This window comes from Plecotus auritus (genome assembly GCF_963455305.1).
Source record: "Plecotus auritus genome assembly, chromosome: 1".
Lineage (NCBI taxonomy): Eukaryota > Metazoa > Chordata > Mammalia > Chiroptera > Vespertilionidae > Plecotus > Plecotus auritus.
Window position 1 is genome coordinate 47386801 of NC_137770.1, and position 17620 is coordinate 47404420.

Here is a 17620-nt window from a genome sequence, read left to right on the forward strand (position 1 = left end):
TCGAGACAGGGAGCTGGGCTTTCATTTTTAATGTCTGACTCTGAGAGGAACTCACCACCCAGTCTTTAAATGAGGCATTGATATAAATATTTTTAGCAGCAAATTTCAGAGAAAAAGCAGAGACGTTCTGTTTTCCTCCCCTAGTATGAACCATGGGCATGTTCTCAGGACGGAGCCCTGGAAGTTGGCCCAGTAAGGACCTCCAGGTGACCTGTTCAGACAGAGTCCATTCCCACGGGTGAAAAGACTTTCCCAAATCCTGTGTGGTAGGTGGGTGGGCAGGTAGAAGAGAAACAACCCTAGATGGTGGGATGGAGACCCTTGCAAATAGGAGAAGGAGGACTCTAAGATTCATTTTTCTCTATTCCACCTGAAACCAAGGGAACTGGCAGCAGAGTTCAGGTAAACTCAAAGAAGACCCTCTAGACTCTCTGGGAATACCAACACTTGAGAGGAGATCCGTCTTGGGTCATGGAGCTTGGGACTAGGCTGAAGGCCATTGGGCCTGGACCCACCCTGAAGGCCCCCAGTGACTGGGGGTCTGTGCTATGCTTTTAGGCCTGCAGCCCCCTCTGGTCTCACGAGTGTGGAAGCTCCTACTACACCACAGGGATGTGTTCGAGAGTCAACTCCAACTTCAGATTCTCCAAGACCGTGGCCCCAGCTCTCCAAAGTAAGTGGCTTCAACTCTGCAGACTCAGGCTGAGCAGCCGGAAGTCCCTGGGAGGCGCAGGGCTCTGACCACCGCTCTCCTGCAGCTACAAAGCAGCACTTGGACTCTAGCCCCACCCTGCTCTGGCTCTGTGGGGGACCAGGGACAATTCACTTGACCTCTCTGGGCCTCTGTGGGGTCATAGTCTTGCCCCCCACCCCCACAGAGTGATGGTGGAGGGCAAATGAGCTAAGGTTATGGAGGAAATCTGGTGGCCAGGGAGGCTCACTGCAAACCCAGCCTGAGTGAGGAAGAAGTTGTGGGCCACTGTGTACAGTGGGCAAGCTACTCACTGCACAATTCTGGGGACACCGTTCACTTAGACTACAGTGTGAATGGTGCCCTTTGATGTTCATGCCATTCAGTTGCCCTGTAGGTGGAAGACCAAGGAGAACAGAAATATCCCTGGTAATAGTCAGTTCGAGCCAGTGTCTCTGGACCTTAGGAAGCTCTGCCCAGTTTACCCAGAGCCTCATGGAACACTGAACCTCATACTCACTCCGCACCCGAAAATCTGGGAAATGAAGCTCAGACTTTGCCTCCTGCGAGCCCAGACTGCTTGGCTCCAAGCCTCACTATTTCCTCCGGGCTCAATAGCATCGCCCAAGCAGCTGCTGCCGTTTTATTGTGGGTGAGGGCATTAGTGCCTCTGGCTAGCTGCAGCCTCCTCCAACAACAGGGCCCAGTCAGGGGTGGAAAGATGGTGCTTGTGGGAGGGACAAGGAAGCAGCATCCTAGGGGGTAGGGGCTGGAAAGGGGTTGTCTTGGGGTGATGAGGAGGCATTGACACTCTTCTCACAAAACAGGAGAGGAAACGGCAGTGCTGGGGCTCTGGAGGGGCCGAGATACGCACAGGGAACATCGCCACCCCCCCCTCACCACCAGGGTACTATTTCCTCTAGCCAAGGATGACAAGCTCAGCCTCTAGAGAGGCTCCTGTGGGGAGGCCTCCCACCCAGCTGACCAGCAGCAGGGCCCAGGGAGCTTATCCCATACAGATCCCAGGGCGTTCCAACTCAGCAGGTCTGAGATTAGCCCTGGGTGTGTGTGTGTGTATGTGCTCATGCGTGCATCTGTGTGTGCACGTTTCAGTGGAGTGTTTAGCCATGTTTAGGAAACACAGACCTAAAGCAAGATTCTTCCCAAGACATCTAATTTTAATTTTAAAAATTTCTTCAGTTACAGTTGACTTTCAATATTATACTGGTTTCAGGTGTACAGCATAGTGTTTAGCCCTTTATGTAGCTTATGAAGTGATCTCCGGGTAAGTTTAGTCCCCCAATACCATATAGTTATTACAATATTATTGACTATTCCCTAAGCTGCACTTTACACCCCTGTGACTATTTTATAACCACCAATTTGTGCTTCTTAATCCCTTCCCCTTTTTACCCAGCCCCCAGCCCCCAATTTGTTTGTTCTCTATATCTATGAGTTTGTTTCTGTTCTGTGTGTTCACTTATTTTGTTTTTTAGATTCCACGTATAAGTGAAATCATACGGTATTTGTCTTTCTCTGTCTGACTTATTTCACTTACCATAATTCCCAAGGTATCTTTAAAAAAAAGGAATTTGAAACTGTAAAAAAATAACCAGCAATAATAAAGGCATTTCAATAGTAAAAACTTGCTTAAAAAAAATCAAAGAAACCTAGTCTCTTCCCCTAGATCAGCAACCTCTCTGAATGAAGGCATTTTGGTCCCGTTCACCTCTGTGGCCGCCCCATCACATGGTGCCCACACATGGCGGGGGCTCATCCACATGTTGAGCTAAACCAAACTGGGAAGGGACAAAGCCATCAGTGCTGTCAGCCCGGGAGTGTCAGGCCACCACAGCTGAACCCAGCGTGCAGATGGGCCGAGAATGTCTCACAACTTCTCCTAAAACAGAGGTGATTGTGAGCATTCAAGCCACCCGCCACCAAACACAAAGCCTGCAAAGGGCCCCTGGGCTCAAAGCCACCAGCTCCTCGCTCCGGGAGCACTGACTTCAACACACTGGCCCTTCCTGATGCAGGAGCTGCCGGAATGTTCTCTCCCAAAAGGCTCCTGCCACACACATTGCTGTAGAGTTTATAACAGTGTGAAAAGTCTTCAATAAAAATAAGCAGATGCCCAATGTTTCAATATGATATAACATATATATTGTACGTTACATGTTATATCAGATTATGTCTTATTTCAAAGTAACCATCTGCAAACAGAAATAAATTGCTTAGATTTTAAAAGAGGTTTTTAACATTTATTTATATAACCAATGTTTCATTAGGTTATTTTTGTTGGTTTCTATCATTCCTTTTAATTTGGCATTAATATTACAAAAATATGGAGAAACCTTTATGCTCAGAGCAGAGATACAGGCATGAGAGCTTGACCGATGATATTATTGCCACATTAACAAAGTAGTTTGTTTTTGTTTTTTTTTAATCCTCACCCGAGGATACCCTCCACTGTTTTTTTAGAGAGAGTGGAAGAGAGAAGGAAAGACAGAGAAACATCGATGTGAGAGAAACACATCGATTGGTTGCCTCCTGCACGCACCCTGACCAGGGCCCGAGCCGGGGAGAAGCCTGCAACCAAGGTATAAGCCTTTGACCACAATAGAACCTGGGACCCTTCGGTCCACAGGCCGACGCTCTATCCACGGAGCCAAACCGGCTAGGGCCAAAAGTGATTTGCTTTTAAAGAAAAATAATATCAGCTAAGATTTCTGAGGCACTTACTTGGTGCTCAGCCCTTTAGAAGCATCATCGCGTTGATTCCTCGTGGCAATTCTCGCTATCACTATGCCTTTTTTACAGAAGAAAAAACAACGGATGCCAAGATGTTAAGTGACTTGCCCAAGGTCAAAGCCAGGAGTCAAACAGATTCCACACTCCTAACCATTACACCATACCACCCTCCAAAACAGTGAAACCCATTCTTCGGGGCTGAAAGTGGTAAATGCCAGCCTGCGTATTACAGCAAAACAAATGGTAACCAGGTCCTGCTTTGGACAGTGTTGGCTGCCTCCAGAACACTGACTCGCTGACGGTGGTCAGCCCCCAATGAGCAGAGTTCCCGAGGAGCAGGGCAGCCAGGTGTAAACACGCTTTGTTCAAACAGCCAGCAGTGAGCAGGGGGCAGAGCCAGGGATTCCTGGGCTGGTCATTCACCACGCCCTGCCCAGGACAGCTCCCCAGCCCAGGGAACTATGCACACGTAATTGTCCTTCAGACAAGCCTCTGGAGAACCAGAAACTTGCAGACACTGACTCCACGCATAGCTGTGACTGTCCCCGATTTCCCAGGGTGCCAGACCTACATGGACATCGTCATTGTCCTGGACGGCTCCAACAGCATCTACCCCTGGGTGGAGGTCCAGCACTTCCTCATCAACATCCTGAAGAAGTTTTACATCGGCCCCGGGCAGATCCAGGTGAGCGACTGGGGCTCTTTCCTCCTCCGAACAGGGCCTCCCAAACCCGTGTCAGATGCTGCCTTGGAGTGCGGTGAGGGGGGGTGGGGGGAGCATCTTTGCATGAGCTCAGAAGGTAGGGGAAAGGGCCAGCACCAGGGCCCGGCAGCCCAGGACCCCTGTCTCTGCTGGGCTCATCCAGTTTGGAGGAGACCTTACTTCCCAGGTCAAACACTGGGAAGTCACCACCGATTAGGAAAGAGTCTGACCAGCTACCGGGTAAGAAGGAAGGCAGGAATGTTGAGTGGCACCAGAGCCCTGCTGCAGGAGGCACAGAGGAGAGCCAGGCACGTGGATCTCGGAGAAGACTGGGAAGGAGGCCACCGCTGCCAGCACACGTTGAAGCGCTGCCTGGCTCCGGGGAGAAGATTTGTTCCACGTGGTTTGGGCAGGCCAGACGAAGACCAACGGATAGAAGGTCCCAGGTGGCAGCTTTCAAATCCATCTAAGAAGTTATTTTATAATGATTAGAGCTGTTGAAGGAGTGGGCTTTCTTAGGAAGTAATGAGTTACCCAGCATTGGACAATCTTTTCTTCTTTCTTTTTTTGTTTTGTTTTGTTTTGTTTTGTTTTGTTAATCCTCACCTGAAGATATTTTTTTCCATTCTTTTTTTTTTTTTTTTTTTTTTTTTTTTTTTTTTTTTTATTAAGAGTGGAAGGCAAGGAGGGGGCAAAGAAAGAGAGAGAGAGAAAAAAATCCATCTGAGAGAGACACATCAATTGGTTGCCTCCTGCACATGCCTGACCAGGGCTGAGGATCAAACCTGCAACCCAGGTACATGCCCTTGACCAGGAATAGAACCCAGGACCCTTTGGTGTGTGGGCTGATGCTCTAACCACTTAGCAACACCGGCCAGGGCTGGAAGATCTCTTAGGGTGTCGTGGGTGAATCCAGCATTAGAAATGCACTTGTACCAAACAAACTCTGGGCCCGCCCAACACTAACGTTTTGTCATTCTAATGCTACTATAGGTCTTCAGGTTTATTTTGAAGTTATTAATATTGTCAATATTTTATTAACCTTGGGGATAGAATCTTTCCTCTTCCAAGTTTTAAGAACCTTAGTTCTAGAGTTGGGTGGACAATGCCATGGTCTCCACCCATGCTATTTCTAATATTTTAGATTTCAATTCTATTCTCAACTCTTGTCTTTTTAAGCGAGAAATTTAACCTTTGGGCTCTTCTTTAAACCGCAGTCTCCTCTAACGATATGCGCCTCCCACTTGTCTCATCCATTCATTCCCAGAACCCTTCAGAACCTGCTTCTCCTTGGTTTGGGAAGGTCCCCAGCCCTCCTCGCTCCTGAAGAATCACAGGCAGACAGATGACTCCAGGGAGCCTCACCACCCAAGGTCTAAGTTCCGGGGGTCAAGGTGTGCCAACACCCTCTACTCTAACTTGCAGGTTGGCGTTGTTCAGTACGGAGAAGACGCCGTGCATGAGTTCCACCTCAATGACTACAGGTCTGTCAGAGACGTGGTGGAAGCTGCCAGCCACATTGAGCAGAGGGGAGGAACAGAGACCCGGACAGCATTTGGCATAGAATTTGCTCGGTAAACAAAAAAAAGAGAAAAAGAAAGAAAGAAAATGTTTTAATTGTTTTAAATCTCAGATATCATTCTAGTTATATATTGCTGTGTAACAAATCTCCACAAAATTTAGTTCCTTGAGACAATAATTTATTCATTCCTCAAAGTTCTGGGGATTGGCTGGGCTCAGCCTGTCAGTTCTCTCTTGGGTTTTTCTCATGTGTCAGCTGGGGCTGTTGTCATCTGAAGGTTCAACTGGACTGGACGTCCAAAATGGCACACTGTGTGACTAGCAGCTGGTGCTTGCTATTGGCTGGGAACTCAGCTGAGGGAGGCGACCTGAGCACCCACACGTGGCCATAGGGCTTGGTTTTCTCATAATATGGCGGCTGGGCTCTGAGAGACAGCAACTCAAGAGTGAGTTTTCCCAGAGACCCGCACAGGAACTCTGAGACTGCCCGTGACCTCGCTGCAGAACTCCCAGAATCTAACTTTGATTGAGCAAGTCACCGAAGCCAGCCCAGATTCAAGGGGAGGAGAATTTGATGCTGCCTCCTGATGGAGGACTGGCAAGGTCACAGTGCAGAGAGCATTTGCGATGGGGAATATTGCTGCAGCCAACTCTGGAAAATCCGCTCTGCCTCAGTGACCCCATGAAAAGTGTGTCGGTTCTGTGAGGGGAGAACCATCCTGTGGCGTGTTTGTCATCAATGGAGTGTGGAGAACATAGCTAAGTCAAACATCTGAGGTTGTAGAGTAATGAGGCTGGTTCCTTAAAAATCACACCAGCACCCACTCCTCATGAAGATGGATGCTGCCTCTGTCCCTGTCCACACAGCGGCTACGTCTTTATTCCAGTGATGCTGCCATCACTCAGAACATTGTGCTCACCCCGCCCCCCGCACTCATATCAGGGAGTGATTTTAAAGGCAAACCCCCAAGATCTTTTAAGCTGAGACCTAACCTCCTAAGAGGACTGTATCCCAGGTATTCAGATTTTAATTGTAAATTTCACACCTACGAACATGAGTTCTGCTGTGTTCATTGAAACCACAGTCCCGGTTCCTTACAATCCCACCTCTCGTAGGGCTAGTCAATGTGTTTACCAGAATTCTGCAGTTAGAGCTATGTAGGAGTAATATGACTTCATGCGGTCAAAAAGGTTGTTTTTTTTCCAACCTTACCACCCTTTAAGATTAAGTTACTGCTCCACTAACATATTTCTGTGCTGCTAAAACTTGCTCATGCTTTTTCCCTAAATGAGCATCCCTCCATGTGAACGTGGATCTTGCTCCTTCTCACGAGTTACAGGCCATTTTGCTGTTTTGTCATCATTGGGGTGAGCCCCTGAGACCCCAGCAGGGGATTGTGAAATGCGGGGGGGGGGGGAAGGGGGCGCAGAGAGACACCAGGGAGAGGCAGCCTGTGCCCAGGGAGCTATCGCTTCCTCAGTGTGAGCCCCACTGTTCTGCTCTCATTTCCCAGCCCACCAACTGCAGGGCGATTGGAAGTGTGTGACTCACCAGGTAGTTTGAACCATTCATGACTCATGCAACCACTGGGGTGTGCAATCTGCACTTCCAGTGACGTGTGAAATCTGATCTTCCCAGCCTGCCAAGTTTGGGTCCCAAATTACAGCCAGTGCCTCTGAGGGTAAAGGGTTTCCTCTCCTCACCTATTTATTCATAGTGCATTTTTGCTGTGAACCTACTGAAGTACAAAGAGCCGAGCCAGGGACTTGAGGGCCTCTAATTATTGCCAGCCTAACTCAGTGAAGGTGAGAGAGGGAGGGACCCCGGGAAGGGGCCAGGGAGGAATGCCAAAATGCGTGGCACTTGGCCTGTCCAAGGAGGACGCCAGGATTCCAGCAGGGACAGGTGGAGAGAAGACTTTCCACAAAAGACAGTCTGCCCTGATAAGGACAGAGGATGGGGACCGTGGAGGAACATTTACATTGGGAGCCATGCTCTGACCACAGCCCAGTGTGGGTGGAGAGGGAGAGCAGAAGCAAGGACTCAGAGAAATAACGGGACCAGACCCTAAAGGCTCCGGTGGGCCAGTGTCAGGTCCTGAGGGGAACGGGAGCCATTGCAGGTTCTGAGCAGGAAGGAGGCATGACGTGACCTACTTTTCCACGGGGTCACTCTGGCTTCTGGGTTCGTGGAACCTGTTGTGAGTTTAATGCTCTCACTGCTTTCCAGAAACTTGTCATCTGATTTACAAAGGAACAAAGCCAAGTCTTCTGCACAATACAAATCACAATTTTAAATCTGATGATTCATGCCAGCATTCACCCTATTGCAGATTCACGCAGATATTCACACTATGCCACTATATGGAAATGCGATCCTGAAATTGTTCCTGGCTTTTTCCTTTTTCCTTGCTATATATTTTGCGTGGCGTTTTGTTTCTGAGCCTGGCCCTCTGGTGATGTCATAGAAGCACCTAGAATCTCCCTTAAGGAGTTAACAAAGTTCTCCTACCAATGGGTCAGACTTAAGCCCAAAAGCAGCCCTAGTCATGCGGAGTCTGCCTCTGCCCGCCCGCCCCCCCCCCCCCCCCCCCCGCCCGCCCTTTAGTTCCCAGCTCAGACCAAAAGTAGAGGATTTTTTGGTCAGCATATTCAGAATATCATCGAGTTGCTAAGAGAATGGCAGATGGTCTATTTCTCTTAGCTGGTAGCTTGAGGATGCTCTAGCACAGTGGTCGGCAAACTGCGGCTCGCGAGCCACATGCAGTTTTTTTGCCCCTTGAGTGTGGCTCTTCCACAAAATACCACAGCCTGGGCAAGTCTATTTTGAAGAAGTGGCGTTAGAAGAAGTTTAAGTTTAAAAAATTTGGCTCTCAGAAGGAATTTCAATCGTTGTACTGTTGATATTTGGCTCTGTTGGCTAATGAGTTTGCCGACCACTGCTCTAGCCTAATGTATTCACCTTTGTGAATACCTCAACATCTAAATCACGCACATCAGCTCCTCCGCTTGCTGTGTAGCAAGAGATGCCTCTGGTAACCCAAGCCAGAGACGGCTTTCACCTAGCATTGTGGAGCTTGAACCTGTGGGTCAGATCCACAAGGAATACTTGCAGGGTAACGTTTATTTTTAGATCCTTATTGGCAAATTCTGCCTGCTGGGCCAGCCTCTCGGGCCAGGCCCTGTCTGCCCTTCTCAGAACCTCACGGTCTAAAGGAGGGTTGGCCACAGAGGCACTGAGAGCCAGTGATGGCTCGGGAGCCAATTTTCCATGCTTCATAGCCAGGTTTCCAGCTGCAGGAGTCTTTCCGCAGCACCGAGGGGTAGGTGTGCCAGCCCCACCCCCACCCAGCCCCGGGCTGGATTGCCCAACAGGCTGGCCACGCGCCTGATCCCAGCACTGAAAACAAAATAAAAAGCGAGAAGAAGGAATACTTGTCGTAGAATTTGATGTTTAATAGTTCTCAAAATAGAATCAAAGTTGTTGTCCCCATGGGAGAAATGAGAACCTTGTCAGGCTTCATTGCAGGGATTTTGTGGATTAGAGTTGTTTGGGCGTTAAGTTGCTCAGACGCGTACCTGTGCAGGACTCGGGGCAGCGGTTCTCAATGCTGGTGGGCATGAGACTTTGAAAAGGACTGCTGCCCAGGCCCCGCCCAGAGATTCCGACTTCAAGAGTCTGGGTAGGGCTTGGGCCGCACTTTGGTTTTAACTCCTCAGGTGACTCTAATGTGCAGCCGGGGTTTTGAACCACCAACTTAGGGCCTCTAAAGGTCTCCATCTGACCCTGAGCTCCCCTCCCAAGCTCACTCCATCCGCTTGCCCAAAACAGCATGGTCAGGACCTGACAGGGGCTTCTTAAAGTCACTTTTTAAAAAATATATATTTTATTGATTTTTTACAGAGAGGAAGGGAGAGGGATAGAGAGTTAGAAACATCGATCAGCTGCATCCTACACACACCCCACTGGGGATGTGCCTGCAACCAAGGTACATGCCCTTGACCAGAATCGAACCTGGGACCCTTGAGTCCGCAGGCCGACGCTCTATCCACTGAGCCAAACCGGTTAGGGCTTAAAGTCACTTTTTAAAGACAAGCAGTGGCCTGGGCATCTCAACCCTGCTTATTCTGTGGTTCGAGGTCTCAAAACCTTCTGGGTTGCTGGAGATAAGGAGGGGGGTGGGACTTGGCCCTGGTTTCTGTGGCTGCCCCTCTGGGGGACCACCAGGGGCTGCCCCATCCCAGTGACCCTCTTGTGACCTCCAAACCGCCCCCCTCCCCCGCCCTGTGCTCGGGTTTCAGTTCAGAAGCTTTCCAGAAGGGAGGAAGGAAAGGGGCCAAGAAGGTGATGATTGTCATCACGGATGGGGAGTCCCACGACAGCCCGGACCTGGAGAAGGTGATCCAACAAAGTGAGAGGGACAACGTGACCAGATACGCTGTGGCTGTGAGTCCTGTCCACCTGTCCTGCCCCTGCTCCTGCCCCTGCCCACAGGCTGCCAGCTGGCTTACAGAGGCTTCACCATCAAACCCCTGGGGACCCCAAGGGGGCACTTTCTGGGCAGTGAACAAGCTGTCCGGGCCCTCAGATGGGCCTCTCCTTGCTTCTCCTTCTAAAGAACAAGTTGCGCATCTTCCTTCTGCACTGCCTAGGCCCGTCCACAGTAGCCATGGAGAACTTCATGAGGTGCTGAAACCTCGGAAAACTAGAAATCCTCCCACCTCCCAGCCCCCAGAGCCCTATCTTAGAACAGGGCTGTCTCTGGCCCTTCTAGACAGACAATAGGGTGGTGAAGGCCTGGGTGGAGGGGGGGTCATAGGGGGGAGAGGGGGCATATCTGTAATACTCTCAACAATGAAGATTACAAAAACAACATTTCAAATGCAAATGGGATTTGGAGGACTACTTGAGGATGATTTGGGCCCTCCCTGGGGTCCAAGGCCAGGGCCCGGGTGTGCGGGAAGTCTGTGCTATGTCCTGCTTTGTTGCCCTGCCTTGTTCCCTGGCAGGTCCTGGGCTACTACAACCGCAGGGGGATCAACCCAGAAACTTTCCTAAATGAAATCAAATACATCGCCAGCGACCCCGACGACAAGCACTTCTTCAACGTGACGGATGAGGCGGCCCTGAAGGACATTGTTGATGCCCTGGGGGACAGGATCTTCAGCTTGGAAGGTGAGCCATTCATACAGAGAGGGGTCCCGGTTCCAGGGGTCACATCAGGTGAAGACCCCAGAGTGAAGCCCCACCCCACAGAGTGAAATGGTCCTCCCTTCACAGTAACTGCCAACAGTAGACTGTTGCTGTGCTGGACAGAGGCCGTGCGCTTTCCAAACAGCCCGCGGAGGTGACTTTGCTGGTGGCCTCCTCCTGGACCCCTGAGGAAACTGAGCTCAGAGGAGCTGAGTGACTTGCCAAAGCACCACAGCTTGAGAAGGGGCTGGGGCTTGACTGGGAGTCGCCAGGTTCCGCAAACATAAAATACAGTATTTGTGGCAGGTTTATAGGAAAAAAATGATTCATTGGTTCTGTGAAATTCAATAGCTGAGTGTCCTGTATTTTCTCTGGCAACCTTAGTTTGAACCCAGCTGGACTGACTCCAGAGCCTGAAACACTAACCCCGCCTCCCAGTCCACCACAGCACTTTCTTTCCTTGTTTTTAATATATTTTTATTGATTTCAGAGAGGAAGGGAAAGGGAGAGAGAGACAGAAACATCAATGATGAGAGAGAATCATGGATCAGCTGCCTCCTGCACGCCCCACACTAGGGATCGAGCTGGCAACCCAGGCATGTGCCCTGACCGGGAATCAAACCGTGACCTCCTGGTTCATAGGTCGATGTTCAACCACTGAGCCACGCCAGCCAGGCTACCACAGCACTTTCTGCAGGGCTTTCAGATGCCTCCCTATGACTTAAACTCCAGTGGTGACGGGCCATCTGTGTGCACCATATGTTGGGACAGAGGGCCCTTCCCACACTGGGCTTGCCATACAGGAGGAAGGTCAAAGGTAGACAGCAGCGTCCCAGGCCTGAGCAGTCTGCAGAGCACAGACACGACCAGCTACAGTCACGCAGGAAGACCAAAGACAGTCCTCCTGAACGAGGATAAATGGAAAGCATGAACCTGCGTGTTGACACTCACACTAGAACTTAACCTTCCAAGTCAGTGTATTTCTCCTCAAAATGGTCCCCTTGGGTGACAAGAGCATTGGCTCCGATGACAAGTTTGGAAGGGCCCTCTGGGGGCGGGGCTTTCTGCACGCCCGAGGTTTCTTGTGCAAATCTGCAGGGGTGGCCTCTCCTCCGGAGGGCCTAGCTGATGTCTAGGAGTCATCCAGGGGCAGCTGGAATCAACCATGGTGAATGAGCCGAATGAGCAAAGTAGGAAATTCCATTTCTTGCCCAAAACGATTTCTTTCCATGCACTTCTCTTGATCTTTCCCCGATTTTGACAGTCTTATGGTAGACGTGCCCTGTAAGATGTTGTCCCGAGTGCTTTCCAGCAGGGAGTGGGCCACTAATAACCCCGCAGGACCCCTGGAAGTGCTCGCGCCTCCCTTGCAGGTGCCTGCGCTGGGGCAGATAAGGCGGGGCTTAGCCTCAGCTCTGCCCACCCCCCCCACCTCCCTGGGTGCTCCCTGGGAAGCCGTGCTGTGGCTGAAGCTGCAGCTGTGTGGGCACTAAGTCAGCAGGCGTGGAACTGATCTCTCTCTGTTCTTGTCTTAGGCACCAACAAGAACGAAACGTCCTTCGGGTTGGAGATGTCACAGACGGGCTTCTCCTCTCACGTGGTGGAGGTACAGACCGTTCACAGCCAGCCTCCCACACACTCAGGGCTCTGGGCCGTCCCCCGCCTTCCTGGGCTGTCTCTATCCCCTTTTCTCTTGTCCTTGGAGTCTCTCTGCCTCCCGTTTTCTGTGGTTGGAAGAGGGAAGTCAAGGTCTTCAACTTCCAGGGAGCTGTCGCACCCTCCCTGTGCAGAGTGCTGAGGGAGACATTTCCTTCAGGACCCAGGGTCCCATCTAGACCACAGAGCCTTGTGCAAACACTAGGCCAACACGGCAAACCAACTGCACATGCTCTCACAGTGCCCACATGTGACCGAGGAGGCCGATGCGTGCAGGGGTGCAGCCCTGTGGCGATGTTGGGAGGGTGTCCAGAGGTGTCGATGTTGGGAGGGTGTCCAGAGGTGTCTGATGGTGTCCAGAGGTGTCCAGAGGTGTCTGATGGTGCTGAAACCCACATGGGCCCCCTTTCGGTACAAACTCAGCATCAGATGACAGAGGTCCCAGGTGGGCACACGGTGTCACAAACAGCGTGTTGTGTCTGGAGCTCTGCATCGAAGGCCAAATCTCAGGCTGCCACTCACCCTCCGCACGTCACCTGGTTCCGATTCACAGGCCAAAGCTGCAACCTCACAGGAGTGCCAGAGGGACAGAGGGATTGATACCAGAGAAAACACTTTATAAGCTGTTTGCATATAGCCCCGCCTGGGAGTACCGCGTGCAGGGAGGGCCCTGTGGGGAAAGCCTGGATGTGTCGGTTTCAGCACCAACCCTCGTGGGCATGCTCTGAACAGGCAGGTGTCTCAGGTGTCTGGGGGGGGGGCGGGGATGGTGGTGGTGGTAGTTGTGTTCTGCTAACTCCTCTATGAGAGGCATAGGGCAGGGTTCCTTGTTCCTAGTTTCCAGCTACAGAAACCCCATCACAGAATGGTCGCAAGGCCTGCTGAAGTGCTCTCCGTGAGAGAAATACTCGTCTTGTGCTCTCTCCCCGCACTGAGCAGCTGCTGCGTGAGAGAGTGTGGAATCTGAGGGGCTCTGAATCAGAAACGGCTAATTGGAGGGGAGGGGGCATATGCACACCATGCAGCAGGCAGATGGGCGGAACGCACCTCATGCTCAGCTTTTCCTGAGCAGCATCTGGACAACAAATGCCACGCCCACTTGAATACAGCAAGCTGTCCGCATCCCAGCCCAGTTTCCTAACAGTCAAATTATGTGCAGAGCACTTCACATTTTTCCAGGAATTGGAAATTCCTACGCCCCATTCATGCTCAGAGACAGTCCTGCCAAGTCGGCTGGTGGTAATAGTTGCCCCATGTTAGGTGGTGACATCAGCACATCTTCCAGAGCCTCCTCTGTGCTGGGTCCCGTGCTGGATTCCACGCGGTGCAGAGCGAGCCCTGCCCTCAAGGAGCCCCCCGTCCGTCCGAGGGTAGGAGCCCACACCAGGAGAGATGAGAACATCCCGCAAGCCGGTCGGGCAGCGCGTCATGTGCTTGTCAGGACTAGCCCGGTCTCCTGACCCTGGGCTCAGGGCTGATTAGAAAATTGAACAAGGAAATCAAATTTAACTAAAACGAACAAGCATTTGTCAAATGCGACTAAGGTACCAGAAGGGACTGGGATTTCCTCTTGGCACCAGGAGTCCGTCAACCTGCAAGCAATCCAGGGCAGCATTCCTCAGCTTTGAGAGCAGGGTAAAAGCAACGGTAGATTTCTCCTGGTAAAGACGTACAACTTGAGGAGGCCCCCATCCATGGAGCCCCTGGGAAGACCCCCTGCTCGTTGGGGGAACCACATGTACACATCTAATGCTAACCAAGACAGTGTGTGGTGAGGGTCTTATAGAAGGAAAGGCCCAGGCCGGGGGAGAGGCCGTCAGGGAAGGATCTGGGGAGGGGCTGGCACTTGGGCAGACCCCTGAGGACAAGGATCCCTGCAGCCATGGGCAGTGAGCAGAAGAACAGAGGGGAAATCTGTGCACACACCAGGAGCCAGCCCTGATGCTGGGGGCAGTGAGAGAGAGGGAATGTCCCTTGTCGCCTTCGTTCATTCCATAATCATTTCTTGAGCACCTCCCTGGATGCCAGGCTCTGTACCAGGAACTGGGGACATATAAATAGATGAAGATTAAGGTAACATTTCAGCTGACAGCAGCTTGAGGTCTAATTGGGGAGAAAGATTCTTAAATAGTAAGTTCAGTCTCCTGCTTCTCATACTGTGGTTTCTGTACATCCAGAAATCGGGAACCTAAAGGAAAGGGACATTAAGATAAACTTCAGGTATTTGAGGACGCTTGTGCTGAGCCCTGACAATGGCCCATGCAGCTCAGTGTGTGGAGCCAGGCGAGTCCTTGTGGACCGACAGGTTCCCCAGCTGCAGCGGGGAGACCAGGAGCTCAGAGCTCCAGCTTGTAATTGAGGTCAAGGCCATGCACTCCCTGTGCAGCTGCTTCTCATGCCCAGTTCGAGAGACCAGGGTGCCTCTCCCCATCCTGTGGACACAGACCCCAGTTCTTCTGTCACCCCCAGTCTTATTTCCAAGTGACAGGTAGCTGGAATTTTTATGTGATAGACTTTAAAAGAAAGATGATTACATTTGAATGAGACTCCTTAATACTTAAAAAAAAAAAAAAAAACAAAAAAAAAAACTTCCAAATCCAAAGGAATGGTGCAATGATGGTAGACTGTTTGGTCGTATTAAACACAGAGATTTTTCAACGCCAGCCATTGATGCCATCGTAATTGGCCACAGCCAACCTGTCCCTGGGAGTCCAGCTCGCAGCTCTCAGGGTCAGTCAGATCTCTCTGGGGTCCAGGGGCAGGTGGGTCCAGCCTTTCAGCTTTGCCCAGAGCAGGTCCTGAGCCCACGGGAGTCCATCTCCTGGGCAAGCCCCCAGGCTTCATCTCCCCAGAAGTGCTCCACCTGGACAGCCTCAGACAGCTACTTCCTGCAAAGGAGCCGAAGGAGCTGTAGGTGCCTCGAGCCTGTTTATTACGTCAGAGGAAAGGTCTCTGGTCCGGGGGAGGGGCCCAGTAGAATGCTCTCAAAGGCAGAGGAAAGGCCCAGCAGCGCGTTGGTCTCCTGCCCTCTGTCAACCAGGAAACCAACCTTTGAGTTAGGAAGGAGGGACCAGAGGCCAGCACAGGAGAGGAGGCCCCGAACATCACCTGGCCACCTAAAGAGCTCCAGGCTCCAGACCACAGACATTGCATCCCACGCTGATGGCCAAAGATCAGAGCCATTGAGGGAAACGGAGAGAGCTGGGGCCAACCCCCGAACTCTGGTCTTGATTTGCAAAAAGGAGAAAGAGAGTGTGCTGGACATACGGCTCCCGGGTCAAATCCTAGAACGGATTTTTAAGCCAATGCTTTCATTCGCATTTGGAAATGCATGCGAAGGTCGCTAAAGGCTGGAATGGCTTCTATTCCTGCTGGCTGGCTACTGAGGCAGTGAACTCCCTGCCAAGCTGGGTAATCAAGAAGAGTTTTCAGAAAGCTTGCAGAAGGGAGCCATACCGCCCCCCGCCCCCCACTCAGGCAGCATCAACTCTGAGAGTCTATAATCCCCATGGGCCACAGGGAAAGGTGTGGAGGAAGGAAGAGAACCATAAATAATTGGTGCCCATTGGTGATGGATGGAGCTGCTGGGGAGGACTCAGCAGAGGAATTTCACATTAAGCATCCCACACGAGTCCATAAATCCCCCTCAACACCAAATGTTTACAGAAGGAAGCAGTTTTATTAGGGTGGGTCTGTCTACAAAAACCCCAGATAAGAAAAGATCATTTTTCCTGTAACCTACACATGATGATCTGACACCCCCCTCCTCTTCAGCCTGTGCCTTCCACACGGGCCCTCCTGGGCTGTGGACCCGATAGCTAAGGTCATTGGCTGTATCTACGGTTCTGAGCTGTTGAAGCCTTAAAGCTGTTATTATTCGAAAGAGTTTTGCGTTTTAACTTGGTTTGCATATCTGATTCAATCCAAAGTGAAGGAAACCAGTCCATCATGGTGAAATGACCTAGAAGCTGTGAGCCCCTCCTGAGCCCCCATATGCCTTAACGATGGGGTAGACTCTTCCACCCGCCTGCTAGGGCTGGCAGTCAGGGCTGTCTGTGGGCCCCTCCCCCCTCACCCCCCCCCCCCCCATTCCCCGCTCCTCCCATGAGGCCAGGACATGGTAGCCAAGGTCTGCCGGCATGCTTATTCCAGACTGTTTACAAGGTGACACCTGGTGGCAGGAATCACTTCCGGTTTGCTAAGGTCCTCCTAAGACCAACCGTGTGTCCTTGGGCTGTGCCCTGGTCCCAGCACCCCACTCCTGATCCTCGTTCCCAGAAACTCTGAGCAGAGGCGCCAACCTGCAGATCTTGAATGAGCAAGTGCAGTGTGCCCCTGGCCCTCCCAGCCCCTCCTCACTGCCCTGCCACAGCTTCGACCAGCACGCTCGGTGAGGGGCTCCCCTCCACAGAAAGGCTGAGGGCCTGTTTCTGGGTCTTTCCTGCTCAACCCCCTCTAAACGCCTGGCACGCATCCTTCCTCAGGCTTCACTTTGTTATTATTGAAAACAAGTTTCATGCCAGAATCCAAGCAACTAGTTAAAGCATAATGCACCCTCTGAATGATATAACCCTTAGAAGGGGCTCCTGCGAATAGAGCCCTGCCCCCTCTAGAGTCACTCTGATGGTGGACACACGGGCACTATCCCTAGCCATGGGAGCTCCTGGGGGAGGAGGACAGCACCCAGAGGTGGTCTCCTTGCACGCCAGCGCCCGGGACCACTGCTAACCACCTCCACCTCCCTCCACAGTCCTGCCTCGCCAGTGCCAGGAAGAATTGCTGGCACCTGGCATTCTCATTCCATTACTGCCTGGCCGCGCAGCCTCAGACAAATCATTTAACCTGTCTGAACCTTTGTCTTTGAATAGATGTCTGAAAAATATTTGTAGAATTGAATCTTGAGGCTTGGAAAGGACGTTGCAATTTTGAGACTTAATGTAATACTTGATCAAGTAAGGTTTTCTTAAAATCCTTTCCTAACTCCAATGTATATCCACCCCCTCCCTCGGCTGGGCCCCAAAATAGGTTGTCCTTGCCTCCGTGAGAACACTGCTCACGAGCTGATGTGAAGATTCATCCGGAGCACCAACTTGACTGTGAGCTG

At 51.4% G+C, this 17620-nt stretch overlaps 1 protein-coding gene across 1 annotated transcript in view; it reads left to right on the forward strand.

The window, feature by feature from the left end:
* Positions 1 to 17620, forward strand: part of ITGA11 (integrin subunit alpha 11) — a 116071-nt gene that overhangs the window by 60922 nt on the left and 37529 nt on the right. Inside the window, exons 5-10 of the mRNA XM_080667661.1 lie at positions 559 to 673; positions 4000 to 4127; positions 5571 to 5719; positions 9969 to 10113; positions 10677 to 10842; positions 12396 to 12466. Coding sequence (XP_080523787.1) covers positions 559 to 673; positions 4000 to 4127; positions 5571 to 5719; positions 9969 to 10113; positions 10677 to 10842; positions 12396 to 12466 — 774 coding nt within the window. The remainder of the gene's footprint in view (positions 1 to 558; positions 674 to 3999; positions 4128 to 5570; positions 5720 to 9968; positions 10114 to 10676; positions 10843 to 12395; positions 12467 to 17620) is intronic.